At 40.8% G+C, this 26,448-nt stretch overlaps 1 protein-coding gene across 2 annotated transcripts in view; it reads right to left on the bottom strand.

The window, feature by feature from the left end:
• CALCR (calcitonin receptor) overlaps positions 1-26,448 on the bottom strand; it is a 158,909-nt gene that overhangs the window by 19,378 nt on the left and 113,083 nt on the right. For both annotated transcript variants that reach the window (XM_068211045.1, XM_068211053.1), the window contains exons 6-10: positions 25,576-25,667; positions 20,522-20,648; positions 6,347-6,500; positions 787-847; positions 618-684 (exon numbers count right to left, since the gene is read on the bottom strand). In XM_068211045.1, the coding sequence (XP_068067146.1) occupies positions 618-684; positions 787-847; positions 6,347-6,500; positions 20,522-20,648; positions 25,576-25,667 (501 nt within the window). The remainder of the gene's footprint in view (positions 1-617; positions 685-786; positions 848-6,346; positions 6,501-20,521; positions 20,649-25,575; positions 25,668-26,448) is intronic.

Genomic DNA, 26,448 nt, shown 5'->3' with positions numbered 1-26,448 from the left:
TTTATTCAAAGCTTTCCAAGTACTCACTGTTCTATTGTTTGATCTCTGAGGCAATTATTGCAGGTATGTCCACGCAGGTGTTTGCAAGTAAGAGGCAGATAAAAAGATGAAAGTGCATCTTGGGTGACACAATGAGATAAGCTTGGGGCTTGGGTTGAGTAAAAGCCTTTCTGCACCTGTCAGGAAGGTCAGGGTTACCCTGCCCGACTGCACGACTGGCATACCAGATGTTACATGTATGCACATTGCCAAGCTGTGCTTTGAATCTCATCCTCCTACTCAAACAGCCCAGTCTGAGTTCTTTCCCTGGACTCTTTTAGCTCCCTACCTTTGGAGCATACAAAGTCAGTGACCTGAATAACCCATGCTGATCAACCAGCTCACCCCAGTTAGGGTGCAGTTAAATGATTGATGTCACATAAATGCAGTGTATTCATCTCAAGTCTCACAGGAAAAAAGTGTTGTGAGCCTGTCCTTTGTAACACCGAGTAGAGAAACCCTCTAGTTACTTCTGGGTTTTGACCAAAATACTTATAGTACAGAAGCTTCTATTTTGTTTGGATTAGCAGCATTTCTAAAATACTTATTATACTGTTGATAGCAAACAATATTCTTACCAATAAAGCTGCCATTACAGGTCCATGAACAATATAAAGCAAGTGTGTGTCAACACTCATCCAGCAGCTGGAGGAGAAATACAGCATTAACATTTGTTATTAACTTGAATAAAATTTGCTGTACAGTTAAATAATTGTCTGTTCCTTCAAAAACAGACATGCTACTCACTTGTCATTGAAGTATCTGGCTCTTGCAGCTGCATGAATGGATGCTGGCACTAAAGGGAACCCTGCAATGATTAAAGTTATAGATCAGTCTTGATATTTGTTTAGCTTGAATTTCATGTGTGTCACACACTAAGTCTGTTGTTCACAAAACATAAAGATGTGAAATCACATCTCTCAGGAAAGAACTTATTCCATCACACCCAGATCCTGGCAACACCTCAATGGTGTTAATCCTCAAAGGGATTATCATTTAAGGCAGGCCAAAAGGAGAAGCAAAACCCACAGACCATGCTCTCCCAGGGTGTCTCAAAGCTGCTGCTAGGCTCCCCTGCACTGTGGCGTTTGCAGGGAAGGGTGTGAGCAGGGACTGTGGGAAGGATGTAGGGATCATTCTGTTCTCAGAGGAGTCTTCCCTCAGGAAACCAGGGACACTTGTTAAAATCATGTAAATAACTGTTGAGCAAGAGAAAGGCACATTGACTCGCATGCCAGGTTATGGAGCAATAAGAAACAGAGTGAAGGGTTTCTCTTTTGGAGCCAGTGGCATGAGAAAGTGTTTGGAGCCAGGAGGTTTTTCGGGGATAGGAATTTGTGATACGTTCTGTAGGTTCTCAGCATCTATGCAGCCAAGACCCCTCCATGCAGCTTTATCTCCACAGGGAGAAGAACTGTGAATACCATAAATCCACATATCCCAACTTATTTGTGACACCTCAGAGGAGGCTTTGACGGGGAGCTGATGGGAGCAAATTTGCACTGGGCTTGACAGCATGCCATGCTTAACAGAACGGAAAGCTCCAGTTCTTATTTCCAGCCTGACACTGAGAGTGACAGTCTGGTCCACTCCTTTTCATTTCCCTTCAGCTTGCTTAAATGTCATATCCTGTTGGGGAAGATGAAATAGGAAAACCTTATAAATATGATTGCCTGGCAAAAGATTTGGAAAATACAGACATTGAGATGAGAACTAGATTTGAAATAACAAACCTTGACTACTGAATAGCTAGAAAACAATAGTATAGCCAGGCTGAAAGCAATCCCCCTTTCTGATTAAACAATGTCCTTTACCTGCAGATAGGTCCAAGGGTCAAATGGAATGCTCTGTCTCACCCCAATGTATGGTTCATCCCACACCTGTAACCCTCCCCTGAAGTATCAGGTATCTGTGACCCCATTGGCCCAAGTTCTGTTCCAGCCCACCTTGAAGCCCCCTGATAAGGTGTGCCCAAGGGACCGGATGTTCTCTTGGACCTTCCCCTGGGACCCTCACCTGGAATCCTCGCTCTCTCTCTCTCCCTCTCCCTCTCTCCCTGGGCCTGCCACGAGTTGCGCCTGGCAACTCCAAGCAGGGCCTTTCCCCCTTTTAATAAACCACATTTTCTAAGACCTGACTTTAGAGATCTCTCATCCATCCAAACCGTCCTGGAGACTCGCGCTCGCTACAATATCCTTTCCCAATAGGCTAGAAACTTGGAACTGGGGAGCCTGCACCACAGTGCTGACCTGTTTGTACAGCCTTGCACATGCAGACAGCTGGACATGATCTGCTGCCTTGTCTGTCCTGTGCAGAGAGCTTGGCACTCACCTTTGGTGCTACTGCTGCCTGTTCTCTATGAACCACTGACCTTTCTACTGAGCTTTGGATATTCTACAATTATAAATTAAAATGTGTGAAAATATCCTATTGATACCATGATTAATCATGGAGGGATTAAAAGAACATAGCTCCTGGTTTTTTTTCACATGTTAGTAGTTTTATAAAAATATTTAGAAGAGATGGAGGATCCTTAGCCATATTGTGGGGAGTGAGAACAAGGTCCAAAAAGACATAAATAGGACACTCTTAAGTTTCCAGGCATTTTTAAGCAATAGCTATTTACTCTACTGCTAAAAAAAAGAGTTCTTATTGCAATTTACCTTGGGAGGACAATGCAGCTGTGGGAGAACAAACTGGATTGCCTTCTCCTTTATATGTTTTTAGAAAGTGATTCCTAGGCCTCTGGCTGCAGAATTACCTTTTTTGGGCGATGATGCACAGCAAAACAACAAAAAGCTCAGAATAGAAAGAAAGGACCTTATGACCTCAGGGTGAGCTCGTGAGATTGACAGCTTGAAAAAATAGTTTTGGTTGGGAAATGGAGCAAGTCTGGGCCAGTTTTGTCGGCAGATTGAAATGCAATTTTTAAAGGGCCTTTCTTTAATAGCAAAACTTCTTCAGCTGAAAACTATGGCCTGGAGTATTGCAAGTAGAACATGCCATATGATGTAAAAAGAGCTTTTTTCTTCTGCTAAATGCATTAGCCTAGGATATTTGGCTCAACAAACTCAAAAGCAAATCTCAAGAATGCAGTGGAAAGTCTTCATTAGCTAGTTACAGGCTAAGAAGCTCATGACTCTCTGAAGCTCAGATTTCCAGCTGCCGGCTGGATGGGCTCTTCTAGTGCTAGGTGCTGCCCTTGTAAAGGGCCAAAAAAGCAGAGAGTAGCAGAGGAGTGGAGCATCAAAGACTGTGGGGTCATGGTTACATGTATCAGAGTCCCACCTACACATGGTGAGCAGTGAATAAGGCAGAGAAGGTGCCCAACCATCCCAAGGACAGATACAACATATCCCTTTAGGTCATGCCAGGTCCTTTCCAGCACAAACTGGCAATTAGGTCAGTATTCCAGTACAATTTGGAAGGCACTCAGTTTCAGCACTGTCCAAATAAATGATTCCCTTTTCACTTTTATGTGAGTGAAGCTGCCTGAAGCAGCCAGAGTGAAGTGCACTGTTGCACACAGTTGACACTGTTTCCTTGTCCTGCCTAATGGTGATTTCCTGACCCAGGGAAACAATACCAAATAAGAAATGACATCCGCAGCAGTGGTTCCTAGACAAGGGGTCAGCTGATGGCATCAGCCTTGAAATACATCTGCCCATGCCAGATTCCATTCAATCGCCTCAAACCTTTTGTAGATGTTTTTATATTAGCTCAGATTTATATTTTTCTTCTAAAGCTATTTTTCAAATATCATTAGTAGTTTTTCCAAATAAAGTAGGCCAGATTTTCTTGCATAGAGATTAACAATAGCAATGAATAGTGAGCAACTTCGTTTTGGACATTTGCTTTTATCTCCTGAATTGTAATTCAGAGCACAGCCTGCTCTGGTTCCTCTGCATTGCCCTTTGGAGAAATGTGTCTCTGTCCATTGATTAACATAGATGGATGTTTAAAGTTAGACTGTGTTACTACTCCTTCTGGAATCAGTAGAATTACAATGATTCATACAAATGTATGAGATTGTCATAATCAGACCATTTTGCTAATAATAATATTTCTACTTTAGTTAGGAGATACTAATCTTTTTTTTTTTTTTTTTTTTTTTTTTTTTTTTTTGTGTGTGTGTGCGTGTGTAAGTATTCATCTAGTTTAGGCTGCAGACACCAGTGTCAAGAGTTATGTCCATTTCTAATAACTTATACCAGTGTCCTGTTACCACTTCCACTACCCTCTTTGTTTTTTGGGCAGCTCTGCAGATACTGATGTGCGTCTTATCAGGTAACTTCACAGAATTCCCCACTGTGCTGCTGGTGACATTCTCAGCACTACTACAGCTGGCTAGTTAGCTTTCATTGCAGGCTGGATGTCACAGGTGCATTAAATTGCACTGCCCAAATTGAATGTCACTAGAAAAAAAAAAAATGTCTATGACCATATTCCTCTTCCTTAATTGGGTATGGGGTGACACTGTTTTGGGAAGCCTTGTTCTGCGAGACATGAAAAAGCTTTGTCTGGAAGCAAGTGTTTAAAATGACTCGTCACATTGGGCTGCTGTTTCATAGCCCTGTGAGACTTTTTATATTGAAATATTCTGAGCTAGGAGATTTTTGTGATAGCACAACTGCTTTCTCCAAGAAGGCTCAGCTATTTGGATTGGCAAGGTCCAGAACCTCTAACTTGATTTAGGGCTCTTCAGGAAGGTTGTCTCCATTTAAGAGCTGATAATGTTTCATATACTTATAATTCCAAAAGCATTACAAGTATCTCTCTTCTTAGAGAAGATGCTACTCTCATAAGAAAAAAGAGTGCATGCTGGTGTTCTCATTAAGAAAAACTCAACAAACCAACAAAAACCACCAAAGGCAAATTATTACATGCCTGGAGACTGCTATCTGGCACTACAACATATATAAACTAGAAAATCATGTTAATTTTCTTGGTATCTAATGTAGGTATCCAGAGAGCTCCAAGCTTTTTATTGTAAGAGGAAAGTAAATGACCAGACTTTAAAATGAAAATCCAGATAGGGGATAACTGCTGTTACTGCCTATTTAGGATCAAATATTGGATGCCTAACTTGCATTTGAAGAAAGTGTTTTAAATTTCTGCAGAACATATATAATTGGGTAATTTTCCTCTGATCTAATTATCTAGTTATCTAATTATCCATTAATCTAATCTAAAAAACCCCTAATTTTTATTGGTTTAAGCAATAGGACTATTTTTCTATTTTCCTGCTGTAAATGAAATAATCTTGAGAAAGTACAACTTCACCAAAGAGGATGGCAAATATAGAATAAATTGTGTCTGCTTCAGACAGGATTGCAGGAGCATCCCTGTGTACAGTGGGACAATGGGTAAAGGTCCATTATTTGCTGCTTTGCTGCACCAGTGGTTTCAAGATAGGGGAGCTATCTTACCAGAAATTGGAATGAGGCCAGAGATTCATGGCTGCCAAATTGGAAAAAAAGCTCTTGATATGGATTTCCTGTCAATACTGATGTGGACTGGATTTAAAATAGTGATTTAAATGTAAAAGATTCACTGTAATATACTAATTATATTTATATAGTCTTTTATTGGACCAGATAGTCCAAAGGAAAAATATCTGCTGCTACCCATTAAAAAGGCAAGGGGTCCCTTAGTGAAAAGAGAAGAGATTGCATATTTGGAGATGAAGAACCAGACCTAGTCATGGTTCCTTGGGCAGTATGCATGCGACCACATGCAGCTGGACAAAACCAGTCCTGACAGCAAAGCCATTATCTACTAGTAGGCAAAATCAAATTTTTTTCCTTTAAAACAACATATGCCAAAATATATCTGATACTGTTTTATTTCCAGAGAAATTCTGGTTCCTCTTTGTATGCTGTATATTGCTTCACTTTATGAGACACAGATACTGATCTTTCGTCTTGATTCCAGGAAAATTATACTTTATATGTACTGTCACAAATTCATGCTTTTGCATATATGTGACAGAAATAAACAACTTTTCTTTCAGTAAATAGACAGACTTGAATAGAAATACATTTTCTCCCATAGCTTTTCTTAACAGAGCTTAAGCATTTCTTTCTGCAAATCCCAAGATGAAGCAAATAAAAAATACTTTTTTGTGATGTTTTTTATAAGTTTCTAAGCCCATGTAACTACATGCACTCAATTTAAGGGTCCAAGAACTCGGTCTTAAGCTATGAGCTAATGATATTAACTAGATCATAAGCGATACATAAGTGCTAGAAGAATTAAAAAAATCTGAGTGCACTGACCATCCTGCTACAAATGGTAACATACATACCCCAGCCCAAGAGGTAATACCAGTGCAAACGCTGTTCTTCGGCAAACACTGCCACCACGATCAGCGTGTGAAGATAAATGCCTTCGCAGAGCATCCAAAAGTAATTGCAGCCCAGCATGTACTGGTGAAAGAATTGCAGCACTTTGCAGCTTACCTGTTAGATAAATGAGAGAAAGTCACACACTTGACCAGCATTTTGCATTTAAGTAGGCAAAGATAAATGCTGCTAGGCTATAAGAAAGCAAAGGGGAGCAAAAATTCCCAGCTCTTTCTGTTTTTTGGGGTTTTTTTTTCAGCACCTATCAGTGAGAAGGATTTCAAACTTTAATGAATGAGATGAACTGAAGGAATTAAATTAAATTAAATTAAATTAGCCTGGAGAAAAAGAGACTCAGGAAAAAGTTTTTTATGGAAAGAGAGATAAAGTTCTGGAATGGCCTGCCCAGGGAGGTGGTGGAGTCACCATCCCTGGATATGTTTAAAAAAAGACTGAATGTGGCACTCAGTGCCATGGTTTAGTTGAGGTGTTAGGGCACGAGTTGGACTTGATAATTTTGAAGATCTTTTCCAACCTAGAGATTCTGTGATTCTGAAAATTAAATTAAAGTAAATAAAAGCCCACACAAAGTAGAAGAAAATTATGGTATCAGCACTCCAAAAAGTACCAAAAAATAAAAAAAATCCTTCAAAACTCAGTATGGGTTTTTTTTAGAACTGAAACAAACAACTTGTTCTAGAGGTCAAAGGAAGGCTGTGGAAAATACAGTAACATCGAGCTCCAATTCGAATTACTTCCTTTTGATCACACTTTTCTAAGTTTTTCAAGTCTCTCTTCTAAACCAAAGTCATTTACACTTTAAACAGCCACCAGCTCTGAATTAATTCCTTTGGAAAGTGCAAGTTTTGTGGCAGCAGAGATTCTTTTTGTAGGGTACCAGGGATACTGTCTTTACTACTTTACGAGGTGACAGCTTTGCTGTATTTTGTTGAAATAACAAATTGACATGTGGAGCTAAATGGAGCTGGAGAAGTGGTTCCCATGCATGGTTCAGACGAGGTTGCAGACAGACCTTGACAAGGGATTGTGGCTACACATTTCTGGGAAGCAGTGGGCAGATGGTGGAGGGAACCATGTTGTGTCCACTACTGGAGTGCCAGCTGGTGAGGGACGATGCTGCTCCTCTTCTGAATGTGTCTCATGTCCATTTGCTTTCTTAGGGAGGGCAGTGAGTCCTTCACCTGGACTTCCATGTCACCACAACCCAGGAGGACCAGGAGGAATGGTCAGGCATTGCTGTGCTGGCAGAGACCCACTGCTTCTGGGGGGCACCACATGCTACCTGAGAATCCGAGGTCATAGCAGTGATAGCAAAGTAACAGTCCCCCAAAGTAACATTGGCACAGGAGAATACTTCTTCCCCTTAACTTCTGCAGATGTTTTCCAAGCTGACTACCTGGGCTGTACAAGATGTCATTAGGACTGGTCTCTTTCAAGAGACACTTTTGCAGTTCAGCAGATAGGGGACTGCATGTTTTGCCTTTGTCTGGATTGCCTCTCTGGATCAGAAAATCTCTTCAGTCACAGTCCATCACCTTCTGTTCCCAATTCCCAATTGCCCAAACATGTGTATTTGTTCTGTTTCAATATTTGCAGTGCAGGTTGGTATTCATGAAAATACAAGTTTATTGATAGGTTAGGATATAGGATTCTGACAAGATTAGTGAGAAGAACTGTTCTTTATTTTCTGGTAATTCATGTTTTCTTCTCACCATGTAGGACAGAACAGACTGTTACATCTTTTTTCCACACTGTGGCTGAGCAGTTCTTAAAAGTGTGTCCAAAAAAGATTGTATACCGAACCCAGCCCAGCCCAACCAACCACCACTACCACCACCACCAAACCAAATAAGTGAATATGTATTTGCTCCTTTTTCTGTGGGCAAAAGTGTTCATTAAGGCTCTTATATAATTCCTGGACTGTTTTTCACAGGATTGGGTCAATATGTTTATTGCCTTGTTTCCTAGCCCAGACTCAATGCAGCCTCCTAGATGGTGGCTTACGTTTCTCCCTTCTCCTCTTATTGATAACCCATCCCTACAAGGGCTGCCTTGCCTGACAGGCATCAGCCAGCTACCTTGGCCTCTAAAACATAAGCAAACTTCCTGAGCCATCACAGTAGTTTTCTGTCTGAGGTTTGGGCTGGGCCAGCACTGTGTCCTCTTGTGGAGGAGCTGCAGGTCAGAGGGATCACCTGAGAGCTCAAGGCATCATTTTCCTGATGGCTTTAGTGGGAGTGACTCAGGGTGCCTGCATGTTGCACATGGGCTGGTCCTGCTCTTGCCAGGGCCAAATTGTCCCAGCGTTCCATCCAGCCACCTGGGCTTGAGGAACAACTAGAGGAGGAACTGAGCACAGATGGCGAGTTCAGCAATAAAATCCATGGTACTTCTCAAATCTGTCATTTTGACTTAATTCTTTCCCCGTTTCATACTGCCCAACTGAAAGGAAGGTGGCTATGGAGGATCCTTGCTCCTCTTTGCCTCTTCTCTGTATGCACTGCTCACCAGCCCTCTGAGCAGAGACTGACAGAACTTACCTTCCACTAGAACCAAGTCAGTTTTGCTGGAACTTGTTTCTGTAGCTAAAACAAATGCACACATAGAAAAACATTCCCTGACAGCTATAGACCTCCTTTTGTTTCATTTATCAACATTTCTTTCTTTTATGTACCCTCCATTTGAACTATGACTCGTGGCTTCAAAAATAAAATCTTTTACTTATCCTTTAGAGCAATGGACATGCAGACAACACATGACTCTTGAGGAACTTAATAACTTCTGATGTAATAAGTTAAAGAAGTAAGAAAACCCTTGGCAAAGAATAAAGGATTATTATGACTAGTACTTTCATACACATCACATTAATTTGAGAATTTATGTGAAAAAGTTATTATAAGGAGTTTAAAAAACAGTGCATTGAGATAAGATGTTAAATTCATGTTATTCAAAGGGAAACAAAAATCAGTCTGCTTTGGATGAGGTAATAAATGCAGTGTATTTCAGCTATAGCTAAGTGATGCAATGGAAATATTTCCCAACAATAAAGAAACTGTTTCTCTTTGGTCAGAGCAAGTAAAAGAGATTTTTCAGTAAAAGAGAACCTTTTACTGATTAGAATTGGATTGGTAAAAATAAAACATGACAAATGCAACCAATACCTTGGTGTATATTAATCTTAATTGAGATAATAGCAAAAATAGTAAGTTTTATATAGTGTTTATTTTTACAGAAACAAGTAAAATAAAACTGCAAGATGATACAGAAGCAAATTTTCCACTGCATAATCCTTGATAACTGATTATTTTCTTTACTATAATTTATAAAGACTGATATTTTTGCTATTAGTGTGGTGAAATACTCGAACAGGTTGCCCAGAGGGGTTGTAAACTCCCTATATCTGCAAGTGTTCAAGACCACATTGAGTGGGGCTCTAAGTAACCTGGTCTAAAGGAAGGTATCTCTGCCCATGGCAGGGATGTTGGAATTAGATGATCTTAAAGGTCCCTTCCAACCAAACCATTCCAAGATCTAGGATTTTGTGACTGCTAACTTTGAGATAAAAACATGTGAAGAAAATTTATTTTCTGCTGGAGACAAAAGTTTTGTTGTAAGTTCTGTGAGGCAGAGGCTCTGTCCTTGTTGTGTCTTGTACAATATGCAGCACGGTAAAATCCAGGAAAGGATCATTGCAGGACCTTCACACTCTGAAGGGGAGTTAAAAGTCATGAGCTTTTCTGTCTGCAGGTGTGCAGGTGACTGAAGCTAGGGAGTTTTAATTCATGAGCAGCACAGGCTGAGAGGAAATAGCAGGTCCTTTCTAGTGCAGCCCCATAACTGTTGCTCAACTTGGTCTCCTGAACAAAGGAATAAACAAATACTCCACTTTTTAACAGCCTGGAAACAGACACCACTGTCCTGCACTGTCCTGTTGATGGCTATAGCAAGGGGAAGTGTGAAAAAATTATCAGGAAAAAATGACCAGCCCTCAAAGTCAGGTAACCACCTAAAAAAGCAGCTCCTTTTGTGCTTCTGGAAGGATGGCCAAGAATGACCCTCTTTTGGCAGAATGCAGTGTGGAAATAAACTCAATCTGTGAGCAAGGAGGCTGCCTCTGGCCACATGTTTGCATTACATTGATGGGCACAGAAACAAAGAAAGGTTCTCTGCAGATCTGCAGGACAACACCCAAGAAAAAAAAGGTCCCTTATTTTCCTGATTCTCCTTGCGCATAAAAGCAAACTCCAGCGACTGTAATGATTGTGGCCTAATAACTCTGGGGCAAAAGGGGTCAATAGGAATACAGTCTGTCATATTCCTCTCATTTGCAAATCTTTCAGAGAGTTATGGAAATCTCATAAACACCACAGCTGCAGTATGCAACAAAAGCACTTCAAAAGGATTCTGGAACATTTCCCAGAGGAGAAATAAATCAATTTACTCTCCTTTTACAAGAAAGATATAGAAACAGTGTCTATGATGTTTTGCAGGGTATACTGGCATGTTATAAACACTTTTAATGTTCCAGTCCTGCCAAAGGAGTCCCAAAGGCCCTTCTGCCTATGCAGGACCCTGCAATTGCACAATAATGTAATTGGCATAGTGTTCTCCTCAGCTAATCCAGCAGGCTCTCATCACATGTGCTTGTCATTTCTCTGTTAAGCTCTCCTTGGTTATTGGTTAACAGCTTATGGACAGAAAACTGCACCATTAACTGCACCACTTACCCTCACTGGGGCAAGTCAAGTAAAAACTCAAACTGCATAAACCCCAGAACTCCACTTTGAATGATAATAACAAAATTTAAGATGAAATAAACCTGCTAGTTGTTTGAAGAAGGCTGACCTAATAATTCAGTCAGAGCAAAAGGCTTGACTCTGTTTTGACACAGTAAGGTTGTACAGATTCCCGTGTGTGCCCATTCCTGCACTGCTTTCCTGGGTAAAGGAGCTCAGGGTGCCAGGCTGGGAGGTCTGTATTTTACATCAGTCCTTGTCAACTGCAGAGATCCTGCCCTATGGAAAGCAAGTGTGGGAAAGCCCCTCAGTGTGCATAATGAAATGTCTCTTCTCCAAAGTTCACTATCCATTGAAATGCCCCCCACTGACATTTCAAATAAATTGCTGAGAACAGACCTGCCAAGGTTATCAGTTTTAAACCAAGCCAGCTATATGAGCCGTCACTACAGCTGTACACTTCTTTGTTTAAAGGGAAATAAACATATTTGACATTACTACCTTAGTTCCTCTTCACCTCTGGGAAACCTCCCCAGTGCATGGCAGCAGAGGACCCTCCTCGAAGAGATTACAGCTTGCCATGGAAGCCAGATATGATTTATTCCAATTCAGTTTGAAGGCAATACAATATGTTCTCAAACATTCTAAACATTTTAAAGGAGTAGCTTCAAGTTTGATTACTACTCTGCCTTAAAAAATGCTGGTTTTTTTTTCTGACTGTTAGAACACTGTTCTGTGAAAATATTCTTAAATTCCAAGTATCCATATGTTACACAAATAAGCAATAAAATTTTTTCCAAAGCAACACTGTGCTAAGTATTGTAGCTGTAAATCACTGGCTATCAGAACATCACACCATTATAAAATGTATCTGCAATGAGTCATCCATTAAACTGTGTTCCAGTCAGAAACTTGGCATACTGGGGTTTGGAAGAAGATTAACGTTTTAATATACTTTTTAACCATTTACAGAATGAAATGTACACAGTTCTCAGAAGGCTACCAGGTTTTGTGTTACAAGACAGCAAAATATGAAATTAAATAACAGCGGATATTCTCAACAGCATGTGTATCCATGTCTATGCTATAGCAAAGCAGCCAACCCAGATTTACACATTCTGGACAGGAATCAATAAGGCTACATCTGCACTTACCTGAGTCCTGGCTGCAGTAGCAATACTTCTCCCTGGGCTGCAGCTTTGAGCTCTGCAGGGCCAGAGGGGCTCTCACTGCACAACTGGCCCTGTCTCAGTGTGCAGTGGCCATTGGCTCCTCACCTGCAGGATGGCAAGTGTGATGCAGGGTTTGAGGCAAAGCAAAACAGCCTCACCATTCCCAAGGGGTTTTATCAGCTTGGTTTCTGAGTGGTGCTGCCAGAGAGAGGCAGCTTTTAAGGGAGTCATTGTAGATATGAGCCTGACTGATGGAGGAGAGCAGGTAGGCCAGCAAAGATGGAGAGAAAACAAGGGTGGGGCTGCGTAATAAAATAGCACAAGACAGTGCATCCTGCTGTTCATTTGGAAAGGATCTGCTGCCACCTTCTCCCAGTGGAGGGAGGCAATCCCTGACAAAAAAGGTTAAGAGCTCCTGCTATTCCAGGCACCTGTCCTCTATCATGGCACCCGAGCAAAAGCCACCAGGCACAGGATGATAGGACAAGGCAGAGGTTACTCAAATTTGCATCCAGGCATAGCTGAGCTCCGGGCATTGAGCCCTGAGCCAGGGTAGTTTACGTTTGCATGGAGTATATCTAACAGTCAAGTGCACCTACCTTATGTTTGACGTGAAAGATCTAGACCTACAAAAGCATTTCCTGGGGCCTAGGTACTCTTTGATGACATGGATATATCCACTCACATTTCAGTTAAGTGCTCCAGGAGTTTTCTAATTATACAACTGGGATTTGTGATACTAAATATAGATACCCAATCTGTCTCTCCTGTAATCAAAAGATAATGATAGAGATGATGGAGGTTATAGCAAAAATTACCTCATCCTAAACGATATATCTGAAATAAGCCAGATGGATAGTTCCCTGAATGTAACTTTGTCTATCTTTAGCATGGGGTGACAAGGTCAGCTGTACGTGTCTGCAAAACAGGTGTCCAAATGTAAGATGTGTCTGACCTTAAATGTTTATGACTGTTTTAATTCTCTGGATTTGCTCAGATGCTGCTCCAGTGTCTTTCCTGGGGTCACCTGCTGCTAGGTAGAGCTGCCAACCCTTCAAAGGACCAAAGGGCCAAGGGGATGCCAGAAAATCCTGAAGTCAGTCAATTTGGTGTATGCAAGCAGAAGCCACTCAGGGGTGAGATGGTGAGCAAAGGAGTTCAATTATCCAAACAACTGACCTATTATTGGCCAATAGCTCATTCTGCCAACGAAATTTCAAGGTCATGTGCTTAACTAACCCAAGCCTCTTGATGTTTGATTCCTGCTGAAAGTCATTGCTGTTTCTTCTTCCATACCCTTATTCCACATGTTTGGCTCTCATCTGTAAAGGCACTATGATGTTTCATTTTTTTTTCCCTCTTCTGATTCAAGCTACTTCTGTTTGGACTTAGATACCTTCAAGAAACACAGGGTAGCAGGGACATGGCTGAAAATGGGCAATACTGCTGGTCTGCACAGCAGTCATTGAAAAGCATGTCTGACTTTATGGTGTAGGTGTGCAGGATGATGCAATCCCCAGAAAGGAATGAACACTCTGCATTTAATTCACCTGACTTGTTTTAGCCACCAGCTTTAGAGTAAGAGGTAAATTGTCTTGGATTGAGACACAGCTGCCTCTACAGGAAGCACTGCCATTTAATCAGACAAATCACAGCAAGGAAAATAGCTGTGGCAGCATGGCACTGGGGGGAGTATTGTGTTTTGGAAACATTATGGTACTGTTCTTCTGAGGGGAATTCTTTTTTGAAGAATCCAATATTTTGAAGGATTTTGAAAAATCTTTTTGGGCAATTCATACTCAAATTTCTCACTTTTCAGTTAGAACCTTTAAAAGGCATACTGCAAGGAAAACTTGGAGAGACACCTTGAATATTTCTAGATATAATTGCTTTATATTCACAGAGAAATATCAACACCTAAGCTGCTTAAATGAGTGTGGGAGGCCTCGTGTGAAACAGAAGTTCATCAGGGTGTGACACATCCATACAGTGTAACACAGAATCCATCAAAAGGCAATTGTTAGCATCTGCACTTCTTGATCTGACATTTAAGGAGTGGCTACTTGACATTTTTCTAGGCCTGTGTTTTTAGGCACTAATGACATATTATCATCTGTTTAACTTTCAGTCTCTCAGATGCATTGGAGACAGCACAATTGACAGAAAGTTATGGTTGCCCAGGTACTATCCCAAATTTTTACACCATCTTCACTTTGTCATCTCTCCCATCTCTTAGGAAGACCAAAAGGAAAAATGAAAAAAGCCTCAGAAAGGCATCTAAGTCAAACACGGTTCAATACCGTGAAGATGAATAGCCTTTTGGAGACTGCTACAGTGCAGATCTGAGGGTAAAGTAAGCACACCTTCCTTGAGCAGCAGTTCTGGAGTCATGTCATGAATTTCAGCAAATCTGGAATGGATTCACTCATTTTGCATAAAGCAAAAGTGTGTGCTTTGCAGTGTGTGCTTTGCTTCCACAGCCTCATGGCTGCAAATGGCCACTGTGGCTAAACAGAAGAACGACAGCAAGAACTGGGCTGAGATTCTACTGATTTTGGGAACAACTATGCTGGGAGTGCTCACTTCTCACTGCCACAGTGGCAGAGCTTCAGGGTCCAAAGATGGTTCAGAGGAATAATGACTAGGCACAATGACAGGTTAAATCTGACTTTTCATCGATATTTACACCTGAAGTTTGGACTTGTACTGGGCATTTGAGTGCAGGTCTACCTCACCTGAGCAGAAAAGATGAGGACAGAAAACCTGGGAATGAGCTCTGGGATTTGATGCCTTCAGTCTCTGGGCAACAATGCATTTTGCATTTCAAGGTTCTTTCTGGAAACACATTTCTGGAGGAAATGGCACTCAGGCTCCTAAATAAGAGCCCATACACAGGATCTGATGGAGTCAAAGTTATTTTGACATGAAAATCTTTGCATTGAGCTACATGAACGCTATCATCCCTCCCTTTCTTTGTGGATGGGGGCACAGATAGATAGAGTAGGAATTTCCTTTCCCTGTCACCTCTGTGGTCACCCCTCTGCAGACACATGGACATCAGGAACTGTGCTTGCTTGCACCTCGTGGGCTCAGCCACCACAACTGTGAACCTCAGCAATGTGATATGGTGCTTTGTTCAATTCAGAAATTCTTCTTAGTGGGGACAACTTCTCTCTAACTTTCAACATTCATGCCAAATCTTCCTGTTCTTACTCTCATTCTATTGATTTCACAATTGCCCAGGCCCTGTGTCACCTCTTGGTGGCTAAACTGGCTGCTGAGGCTCCTATAAGTAACCTAATGGAAGGATGATGGAGGAATAGATGTACGAATAGAAAAGACTTCAGAGATGCTTTGACACTGACAGAAAAGTTGTGGAAATAGTCACATAGAAAAAGAATCAAATTATTTAACAAGAATGGCACCTCCTGAAGCTCTACCCCAAATATAATATATGAAACAACTCAGAAGATGGAAGCGCCCCTTTCCTTTGTGGATCTCCACCTTTGCTGTTTCCAGGGAGGTCTGCCCCATGAGGGGGACTGCTGGAACAACTAAGGAAAATAGGTCACATGGAGCAGCAGTTTTGCCATTTGTCCTCACTGATATAATTTTTGAGCACCACGTTTGATAAAAAGATGTTTTAAACCCCCCATGCTCTGCCAGGCTAGATCAGCAGGAAGTGAAAGCAAGAAGTGGTGAGAAGATAACATTTGTATGGTAAAAAATACCTAAATTGACACTCTTCCTGAAATGCTGCAAATCTCCTTTGCTTTCTTGTCTTACATCGCTTCTCTATTCCTTTGGGAACAGGGGAATACCAATATTGAAACCCCATAAATTACAGTAACCATTCTTTTACACTTGTCATCTGTCCACACAGCTCAGTGTTTTATTTCTACAGTTTTGCTGTAATTGTGGCAGGGAGGAAAACCTAGCACGACTGGGCAGTTGTGGTTTTCACTTTAATTTTTTAATGGATAGATCATTTATAGTGTTCTAGTGTCCACAAGAAAGCTAGAATTTTTAGTATTGCTACTACCATGGCCTTGCTTTAAAATTTTAATATTAGTGGGCACCAGACTTTGTGCTCTCTTAGTCTAACAAACAGTGCTGAAAGCAGTAAGATGCTTAGAAGACCTTAGTGCTTAGAAGCCTTGCTTGTTCCAGGAGATGGATTTTGGGCAGTACAGATAATCAGGTGCCCCTTGTCATCGCACCTCATGCCCACATTGTCAACAAGCTTAGTGAAATGCTTGCAAAGAGAAAGGGACTATGTACTCCGGCCAGAGACACAAGAGTGCATGTTGCACCATCAGCTAGGGTGGTAAACTGGCTCAAGATCTGTAAAATGTATCTACATCTACCCAAGGAGGGAAAAACAGCCTCCATCCTCTCACTCCTCATGTTCAAGGGCTGAGTTAGTTACAGATGCTGCCAGGAGGAAATGAAATCATGCTGTGTGTAATTAAACAGGGATTGCTTTGGGTTCTTCCATCCCAGGTCTGCTACTGAACCCATATAAGAGGGTACAGATTGTTTATACATTAAGGCCTAAAGAAGCTGTGTGGCAATGAGATGGGACTTGACTGTGAGATTGGTGTGCCTGAATGGATGCTGTGTCCTTACTCTCTGACATAACAGGGCCAAGCACGAGACCCCACACAGGGCTCCTAGGAATTACTAGGGGAGCACTGGCCCTTGCTATGGCCTATATAAAACTGCAATCAAAATATAAACTTACACACCATATAATGACAGAAGCAAGGGTGAAACTACCACATAAAAGGTGAAGAGGCTACAGAAGAACCTGCAGAAAGAAGAGAACAGATATCTCCACTAGAATGAGAAAGAGGAAAAAAAACTACAGTAAGATCTCTAAAAGCCTTTGTGAAAGAGGTTCTAATTACTGAGACATTACTAATTTGTGTCCAAATTTAGCTCCACCTAAAAGCATATTTATATGATGCCCATGGAGCTGATGAATTGCTCAGTTTCTCATTGGTAGAGCTGCCCCTTCAGGCATTAACTGTCGCTTCCTTTTACTCCCATCAGTACTGAGTATTAAAATTACTACTCTTGTGGAATACAGAAAATGAAAAATACAAATCTGATGTGTAAGACTATATTGAGAGATTTAGCAGAAAGAGTTTTATTTATATTTCTGGAGGTTTTAATGGAGTACATAATGTGCTGTCCATAGATCACCCTTCTACTGTAGGTCAGTCTCACTTAGGTGATAGATTATATCTCTTCCTATCAACGCAGTTCCAGTAACAGCATAATTAATTCAGTTCCTAGTTCAGATAAAACAGTCAAAATTTTCAGTATATGTAAATTAGTGTTCATACACATGTCCTGTTTATTTTTGTTTAAATGTCTTTGAACCTTGTCCATGGCTTCTTCATTTCTTGTATGGCCACCTGGACTCAGATCCTTCTTGTCCATGGTTTCAGATCCAGATAAATCTGACAGAAAGAGAAAACAGAGAGAGAGAGAGAATTGGATAACCAGAAAACATGAGGAAATAAGCAAGTTAAGATTATTATAAAAGTGGCTTGACTTACCATTTTACATGAGCAGAATGATCATCAAAGGATTTAACTCTTAGCAGCAATGTGAATAAGGATGTGGTACAGACTGTCCTCATGTAAATGATGCTTTGGATTTTCTCATGTTGTTTCTCCCAGGGTCACAGGGAGAGTGGGGTTGTCTTGGAGTTAGGAAGGAATTTCCTCTCTTGCTCCTCCTGACCTTTCTCCTTGTTATTTAAGAGATCATCCTTTCTTCTTTCAAAATTATATGAATTTGTTGAGATCATCATAAATTATGAATCACTAAAAGTATTTTCCCATGGCATTTCACATTTAAAATTTATTGTGAAACTTTAGGTAGGAAAAAAAAAAGCAGGAACTGTTGGGGTGGAAACATATTTATTATTTTGCAGAATAAATACCACCAACCTCATCTCAGTATATGGCTGCTATGTGAGTGGTATCCATTATTTCTTGAAATTCAATCTACACATTTCAGTATTTCTGTATACACAAAAGGTGAGAGCCATACATGCATGAACCTGTGAAGCTCCAAAGATGTGCACATAGAAAGTGAATAAGTGCAGCAAACTAGAGAAAGGCAGAAGCAGTAATCTCAAATTGACTTATTAAAGCGGAGGGTGCAGTAGAAGTAGAAAAAAACTGAGCTGTAAAGCTTTCATTTGCTCTGTTAATGGGCATCAGCATAAAAATATTATGGGAATTCTTGTGATTTTTTAAGCATTTTAAACTTAAGTCCTCTAAATCTTCATATACCCATATAGAGATTTTCTGTAATTTCATCATATGTTAAAAATGTACTCCTGTCTGTTTTCTTTTCCCAATCACAGAATTACAATTTTATTATGTTATTAAGGTAACAGGATACACTTTCTAGTAATGTTGGGAGGCTTTGAACATATTAGCAGGTCACCTTATCTCCATTTTATTTTTTTGTTTTGTTTTGTTTTATGGGAGGGAAATCTAAAATATGAGGCAAGATCAAGAAGTGAGTGTACCTTCGTCCCATACTTGATGGTGGGACAAAAATGAGAGACCCTAAGTCTTCTGGCTCCAAGTTTTATACTTTGTCTCTAGACAGCCTTTCCCTGCCGAGCCAAAGACATGCAAATTTGATTTGGAAGAAGAAATTGCAGAGCAATGGCTTTGCTCATCAAAACATCTACTTAGCCAATAACTGCACCCAATTTTATTAACAGGACACCGCTTGGGTCGTTTCCATGACTATATTGAGCATTCAGGCTCCTCTTCATATTCTGGGCAGAGACCTGGGAGCTGAGTGTGGCACATGAACCTCTGCATTGCTTTGGGGCTCCATGGCCTCCGAAGGCAACCACTGGTGTCACTTCTATACTAATTGTGCCACTGTAATGGAGGTTGGGGATATCATCATGTGATGCTCAGTGGGCTGGAACTGTTCTGTGGCTACATGGCCCTATGGGAGCCACTGAGGGCTTTTTCATTGACTTCACTGGTGTTGAGAGTTCACTTCCAATAAAGATCAGGCCAAAATACACTAGATACAGTTTTTAAATGAAATCTTAAAACACAAGACTCCTTCCCATGCCCTCAACTTTTAGGTTAAACTGTTTCAGATAATTTATTTGTGCTGTCAGAAAGTATCATTCTTAACCCTGAGGTAATGATTTTACTTCAATTTAGGTGCCTGATATCATCTGCCAGCTTTTTATCTTCAAATATCAAGTGTATTTTCATTGCATCTCTTGCACAGGCTATCTACGCATGATGCTATGCAACAAAGAGAAACAAAATGTGTGATTTTTAATTTATTCTTCTGCTCTTCTATTTTTTAATCTCCAGATGGTTTCTGAGACTGGTGATGTTTTCTTTAGGCTATATATTTTCTGCTTTAATTAACTTACTTAATCAGAACACATTTGAGAGACACACATGTGATCAGATAAAATCAGGTGCTAAGATTTAATTCCTTTCATGAAATTAGAGGCAGATAAATGTTTGAATTATAATTGAATGATCTTATTAGACTACAAGCTGATTAGTGTTAAAATGAAACTTGAGATTACCACGTTTGCATTAATTTCACATTGGCTGGGGCTGCTGTAAGGACTGAGCACAAAGTAATTGCTGGGTTAGGGAGCAAGAACTGGATGACTGAGATCTGCCATATATATTTACCAGCTGAGGGACTGGCACAAGCTGTATCTAAGAGCAGTGAAGGTAACTAATGCTTTGATTTACTGCCTCACAAGTTAAAAAATGCAGCAAATAGACCTTTTTGTGTGTTATATTGAAATAAGCCCTCTATCTTTTCATCCTGTCCCTCCCCAGTGTGTGGTTTGTGAAGAAGGACAAGCAGTCACCAGAGGCATCTATCACCTCAGGGGCTTTGCTGGGAATCATCAGGTAGTTATTGCTAGGAGCAGTGGAGGTCTGACACATGCTTGTATGGATGAGCTGCCTGGAACAAGTCAGGGGCTTGTACAAGATTCAAAGATTTTTATTGCTTGGTGAAAGATCTGAGCAAGTTTGAGTGAAATTCTCAGAATCTGCACCCTCTGTGTGTGTTTTCCCAGATGGCTATCATAAGCTGAGGAATGGGAATTCTAGGTTTTGGCATGGCCATAGTGATTTTACTTGGGTGTTAGGATGGAGAGCAGTCATGCAGTACTTACAGGGTCTCTTTTTACAAGGCCTGGGTTAGGGACGACAGCAATGAGGTGGGCAATTGTAAACATGGAGTTCAGCACATAGGAAAAGAACAAATTCTTATGCAGTGTTATCCTTTGACAGCTGAGGCTCCTGAAAAATATGTAACACATGTTGTAAATTAGTATTTTTCCTCTGATGTCACTTTAACAGGCTCTTTCTGGCAACAGTCTCTCAAGAATGTCTTTTGGCAAGGCATAATTGGAAAATACATGCCTTGCATTGCGGACATAACCTCTGAAAAATTTTTGGGTTTGTTTTTACACCTGTTTAGCACCACACGCTTTTTAGACCATGTTGTAAAGACCTATCCAGCTACATTCTTAGCTCTTGATGCCTTTCTTTAATTCATGGTAATTGAGATATTAAGTGGTGAAGCAGAACCCTGAGAATTTTTGGATGCGCATGATGCAAGTAATGAATATCAGGAATACTGCTTTATAAGTAACTGTTCCCTGGAGACTCAATTTCTCAAATACTCAGATGAAAATTATTTTCTACTTCAGGAATTAGTAGTGGGACAGGATGGGAATTTGGACAGAAATCTCCTTAAATTACAGGGGGATTTGGGTTGGTATCCTGCATATTTCTAACTTCAGCTGAGATCCCAAACCAGAGGAGGTTGTTTTCCTGCTCAGAAGGAGAAGAAATCTCTTGAGATCACTGGTTTTAGGGAAGGTAGGACTGATGCTATTGTAGGTAGCAGAGTTTCATAATTTTCAGAATACCTGTGAAACCAAATCATGACTGCAGTTTCAGACCTGAAACATCTCCCATTTCTAATTCATACCCAAATCCTCATCTCACCTCCTCATACATCCTTGAGGCAAAGGCCCTTGCAGCTCCCCATGCCCCAGAGCATAGCTCTAGGCTGACAGAGGGTGACTGCAAAAAGGCAGTCCTGGAGCTGTTAGATAATGATGTGCTGTCCAGTGATCACTGAAAGCAAGGAGGCAAAACTGCTAAGTAAAGAACAGATAAGAAATGCTGCTGTCTTGCTGGGATAAGCTCAGCACTAGGAGTCTTTTGCAGTCTGGAATGGGACACAGGATGTGGCTTCCTTCTCCTCTGCTTGGGGAGGCCAATGCACAGTGCACACTCTTCAAAAAGAGAGAGCTAATCTAGCCAATTGAACTATTTTCTGCTTATTTTGCTTGCTTGCTTGATTTATTTCTCTTCTTTAGCCCCTGCTATTTATTTTTTGTTTTCCTTACACCTACTTTCCAAGTCATTGCATAGAGTTCTTTAGCTTGAGCTCATCTTTCTGATTATGGTTATCAGCATCCAGCAATACTTATCACTTCTTTAGACTTCCTTACTTATCAAGTCACCATTTTCTGTTCAGGATGTCTATAAGATGCAGATCCTGGTGGCTAGGAATGAGAGTATGTCTGTACACTTGGCCTTGATTTTATAGCCCTCCTTTAGCATCAGCTATTGGCAAATATTGAGCACCAGATACAGGGCTGGGTTAATGAACTTTCAGTTTGATTCACTGTAGGACATGGTATTGGAAAAAGCAGACCATTCTTTGGAGCTACTTTTGCTACACTACATTCTTGTGCTTACTCCACCTGTATTTGTCCCCATCACCAATCTAGTCTGATGTCCCTTTTCTGCTCCTAAGCTCTGGTGATATTTATTCAGTCCTGAGTCTTCCTTTCTCCCCATACTCCCTCACAATACTTTGACTATGCCACTTAATCCCACTTTTTTTTGGGACACTATGACATGCTTATTACTGTCTATCTTTCTTTTGCAGCCCTGGGAACAGGACTGGTGTGACATCAGTTCTGTTCCCTAGAAATAAAAAATTTCCTTATTACTGGGAATAATCTCTTCAGCTCCTGGCCACAGAAATGCAGACCCTTGTTTCTTGAGGTGCCTTTCTATGTGGTTTCTGGTACAGGGAGTCTTTTGTGATAATCTCAGCCAGGTAAGTGTGTCCCAACTCCCATTCCTGTCCTTCCTCATTACTCTACTTGACTTTTGGCAGTCTTATTCATCTATTAAATTGGACTGTCCTTCAGTACATGTTGCCTTTGTGTGCCACCCAGCCTCCTTTCCCTACCTGCCTTCCTGTCTTAGTTTTATTTTCTCATTCATTTCCCTCAGTATTCCCTTTTTCCCTTGATGATAGCTCTCTTGTTAAAGATCTACCTGTAGAATTAGCATTTATTTCCACACCCTCACTTTCTAATTTGAGCTTCAGCATTTGCCATCACATTGGCATCAACACCTGCCTGACTTGGTCCACACCAAGAGGAGAAAATGGAACCAAACCCCTGCTTGATCAATCCTTTCTGATGGTTTTGACAATCATTTGCAATCTTCTCCTTTGACCTGTTTTAGCTTTCTTCCTGGCCCTTTTCATGTTATTAATCATTCCTTTGTGATGTTTTTGGAGGCTCCTTGGCATTGTCCCCACCATCCTTCTGTATTCTCTCTACTCTGCTTCACTCTTGGGCACATGGTGTGACTCTTGGGGATGGTGCTATGCAGGGCCAGGAGTTGGAATTGATGATCCTTGAGGGTCCCTTTCAACATGACATATTCTGTGATTCTGTGTGATTCTGATAAATCAGTATGCAAGAAGGCATAACTAAGCCAGTTATCCGTGTCAAAAACTTGTGAGCTTTTTGCATCTCCAAGCCTCTATCCATTGTCTCTAGAGTTTCCATCTCCTATTTTTCTTGTGCCTCCCCTGTGTTTCACATTGACTCTGTCTCCTACATTTCCTTTTTTAGATAGGTTCTCTTACTTACTGTCAGTCACCCTTACTTTACTGCTCTTACCTCTACTTCCCTATCACAACTACAATGTTTTCCTCATAGAACTGCTCTGCGAATCTGTTATTTTTCTCATGTATGAATACTGAGAATATTGATTTTCACGCCTAGACACTTATTTTCTTCTCCTCCCCCATTGTTTAGTTATCAAATTATTTTCATGCTTTGTACCATGTCCTCCCTTGCCCCCCTTTCCCTTGGGAAAACTCCCCAAAAATTTCACAAAATGTCCTTCCATCCATTACCCCTCAACTCCTTTTAAAAGCCTTGGCAGCAACTAGACTGCAGATGCATTCATAACACACTATCTATTATTCTGGCAAATATAGATTAGTTGTACTCCCCATCTGTCTTTAAACAAATGTCTTTGTTTTAATAATTCAATTGGAAGTGATTTGGAGGTAGGAGTACCTCTTTATTTTGTTTTTTATTAAATGAGATAATGGGGTGTCACTCTGCAATTATAAAAATCTTGCAATAATGTGATGATGCATAAAGCTGTTAGACACTCTACTTTATTAATACTTTCTCCTGTTATGAGTTAGCAGTGCTTAGTGATGCTCATCACTACGGATTCATTATTCCCTTCTGAAAGTACTGCAACATCTGTGATGCCAGATCATTATGAATCTTGATACCCAAAAGTGAACTGAAAATAAATCTCTGCCAGCGAAAACTTATATGTGGGAAACTGCAATCCCTGCAAGCTGCCTCTAAAGTCAAAGGCTATTACGCAGCCCTGAAATCATCTCTTGCTGTCTGATGGACTGTCTGATTGACAGCTTCCCTTCAGCTGAAGGTCAAATAATCTATTGCTGTCATAGCCAGATGATAAAAAACAGCTTAAGGTTACACGAGCCCTGCTCCCACATAGCTTCACTCTCACTTTCCTATGACTGTAGTTTGGTTTCCTCTTTGTCTTCCCATTATGAAGCACTTTGGTTTAATTCCTTTCTCTCTTCTCCCTGTAACCTTTGTGTCATGGCTTAGTCATGGCAGGGGAAGGAGAAGACGAGGAGGAAAGTGAGGAGGAGGTGTGTTACTGTCTGGAAGGCTGCTGGAAAGACCATTCTTTCAGTGCAGCCTGGGACTGTTGTTCATGACTCAGAGGTCACAGTGAGTCAGACAGACTGACCCTGCCTTGCTTGCTGCAAGGAGTCACTTGCGGGTCCTTTTAGCATACCGAATTTGACCAGATCCTGCCCTTACTGTCCCGATGCACTCAAACCAGGGTATGGGGTTCCAGATCAGGTAAAACTGTGCTCTTTCCAGTTTTATCAAAGCTTTACTTTGGCTATGGTTCTGTGCTATTTATCTGCTTAGATGTGAAGGGAATTCATCAGTTCATTTGGCAGAGTTTCTAGCTATCTCTGTAGCTGATTTAGACGTTTTATCACAGGCACACATCAAATTACCTCTTTGGAAATTACCAGAATTCACAGCCTGTATTTGGATCCACATATTTGGAGGTTGCAATCTTACAGAATCTTATAATCTATTAAAAGTCCAACCATTTAATTTTCCTGTGTTTCCTAGTCTTATTCTTGGTGATGGTGATGTTGGGGACTTGATCTTTTACTACTCTTCCTGTTTGGCAGTTGAGGCAGAGGCATGTAATTGACAGTAGACAGGTTCACTAAAGAACAAGATTGAAATGCTCTAGTTAAGCTGCCATACAGTAGCTGTAGTGCTTTCAGTGAAAATCAGTCTCCTTTAAAATTCTGATACAGCAGTATTCTGTTTTTATTTTAATGAGGGTAACAGGCTGCACACTAGTGCAGGATTTACTCTTAGGGCTGAGTCCTGTAAGCACCTACTCAGGTCAATAGCTCAGTCCTTCAGCCTCAGATGTAGGTAGTCCTGTTCTTCAGGAGCTTAGAGCTCCCAGTCACTGCCCCATGCCCCAGTCACGGTGCCTGGCAAGCTCTGGACATGCTCTTAAGGAACACAAGGCAATAGGTAAATAAAAGGCCTTACTGCATCTCCAGTTGCACCATTTCCCCAAGGGCTGCACTTTCACACCAGTCCCGACAAACATAACAATATGGTCTTGGCTATACTCCGCTGGGAGAGGTCCCATTGGTGAGAGGAGCCTGTGCTCAGACTTCTTTATCAGGATTATATAAAAAGACACTCAGAAGAGCTCCTTCTCACTGCCATGACAACTTCCAAGATTTCTTTTGGTTGAGATGCCTCAGGGAAAGAAGAGAGTGTCTGTAAGAAACACTTACTTGAAATAGAAGAAAATTGCCAAGGAAATCAACAGGGATGTTATGGACAAACCGTGGCCAACGATTGCCATATAATAAAGTATGAACGCCATCTGCAATTTAACAAAAAGAAAAGGCAAGCATGAACAATTTGCAGGCACTTCATTTGTTTTCTCATTAAGGAAGAATCTACAAAATAAACCTCCAATTTTGTATTTTTTTCTTTCAAACATTCTTTTTCCATATATTTTTAATATCAGCCATCTATTAAATAGGATGACTCATGATCTAAAGATGTGTTTCTTACATATGCAGATCTGTTCCTGATATATTGAAGTAACTGGTGAGATCCCTGCTCACACTGTGTCACTAACTTTCCCAAGCTCTAGGACAGTGCAGCAGATGTAATAGATTTAGATTTTTAATATGCCCATGACAAGTTTTCGCACATAAGTAAAAAAAACAATTAAATAAAATAGGTTGCTGCAGGATTGGTAGAAAACTTTTATGGGTTGAAAGCAGCTTAAACAACAGGGATCAAAAGCTTGATGGTCACTTTTGGAGATGAGTCAGTACTTAACTGCCCTCAGGACTTGTATTAGGGCTGGGTTTTTGTTCAATTTATTCATCAATGAGCTGATCCAGAAAATCTTCTAAATTTCTAGGTGATACTTAGGTCTTCCAGATTATAGTGAGGCACTCACAAAGGGCCTCATTCGACTGAGGGGACAAGAAGATATCAGCTTTAATACATGAAAAAAAAAGTGGGCTGACAGACCTAGGACAAGTGATCTAAATCCTGTCTACACAATGCTAAAGTTAGGACTGGAAACAAAACTCAGAAAAGAGATCTTGGAGTCATCCAGGCCAATTCTCTGAATCATTGACTTACTG

This window comes from Anomalospiza imberbis, chromosome 1 (genome assembly GCF_031753505.1).
Source record: "Anomalospiza imberbis isolate Cuckoo-Finch-1a 21T00152 chromosome 1, ASM3175350v1, whole genome shotgun sequence".
Lineage (NCBI taxonomy): Eukaryota > Metazoa > Chordata > Aves > Passeriformes > Viduidae > Anomalospiza > Anomalospiza imberbis.
Note: the sequence above shows the minus strand (reverse complement) of the source record. Positions and strands in the feature narration are given on the sequence as shown.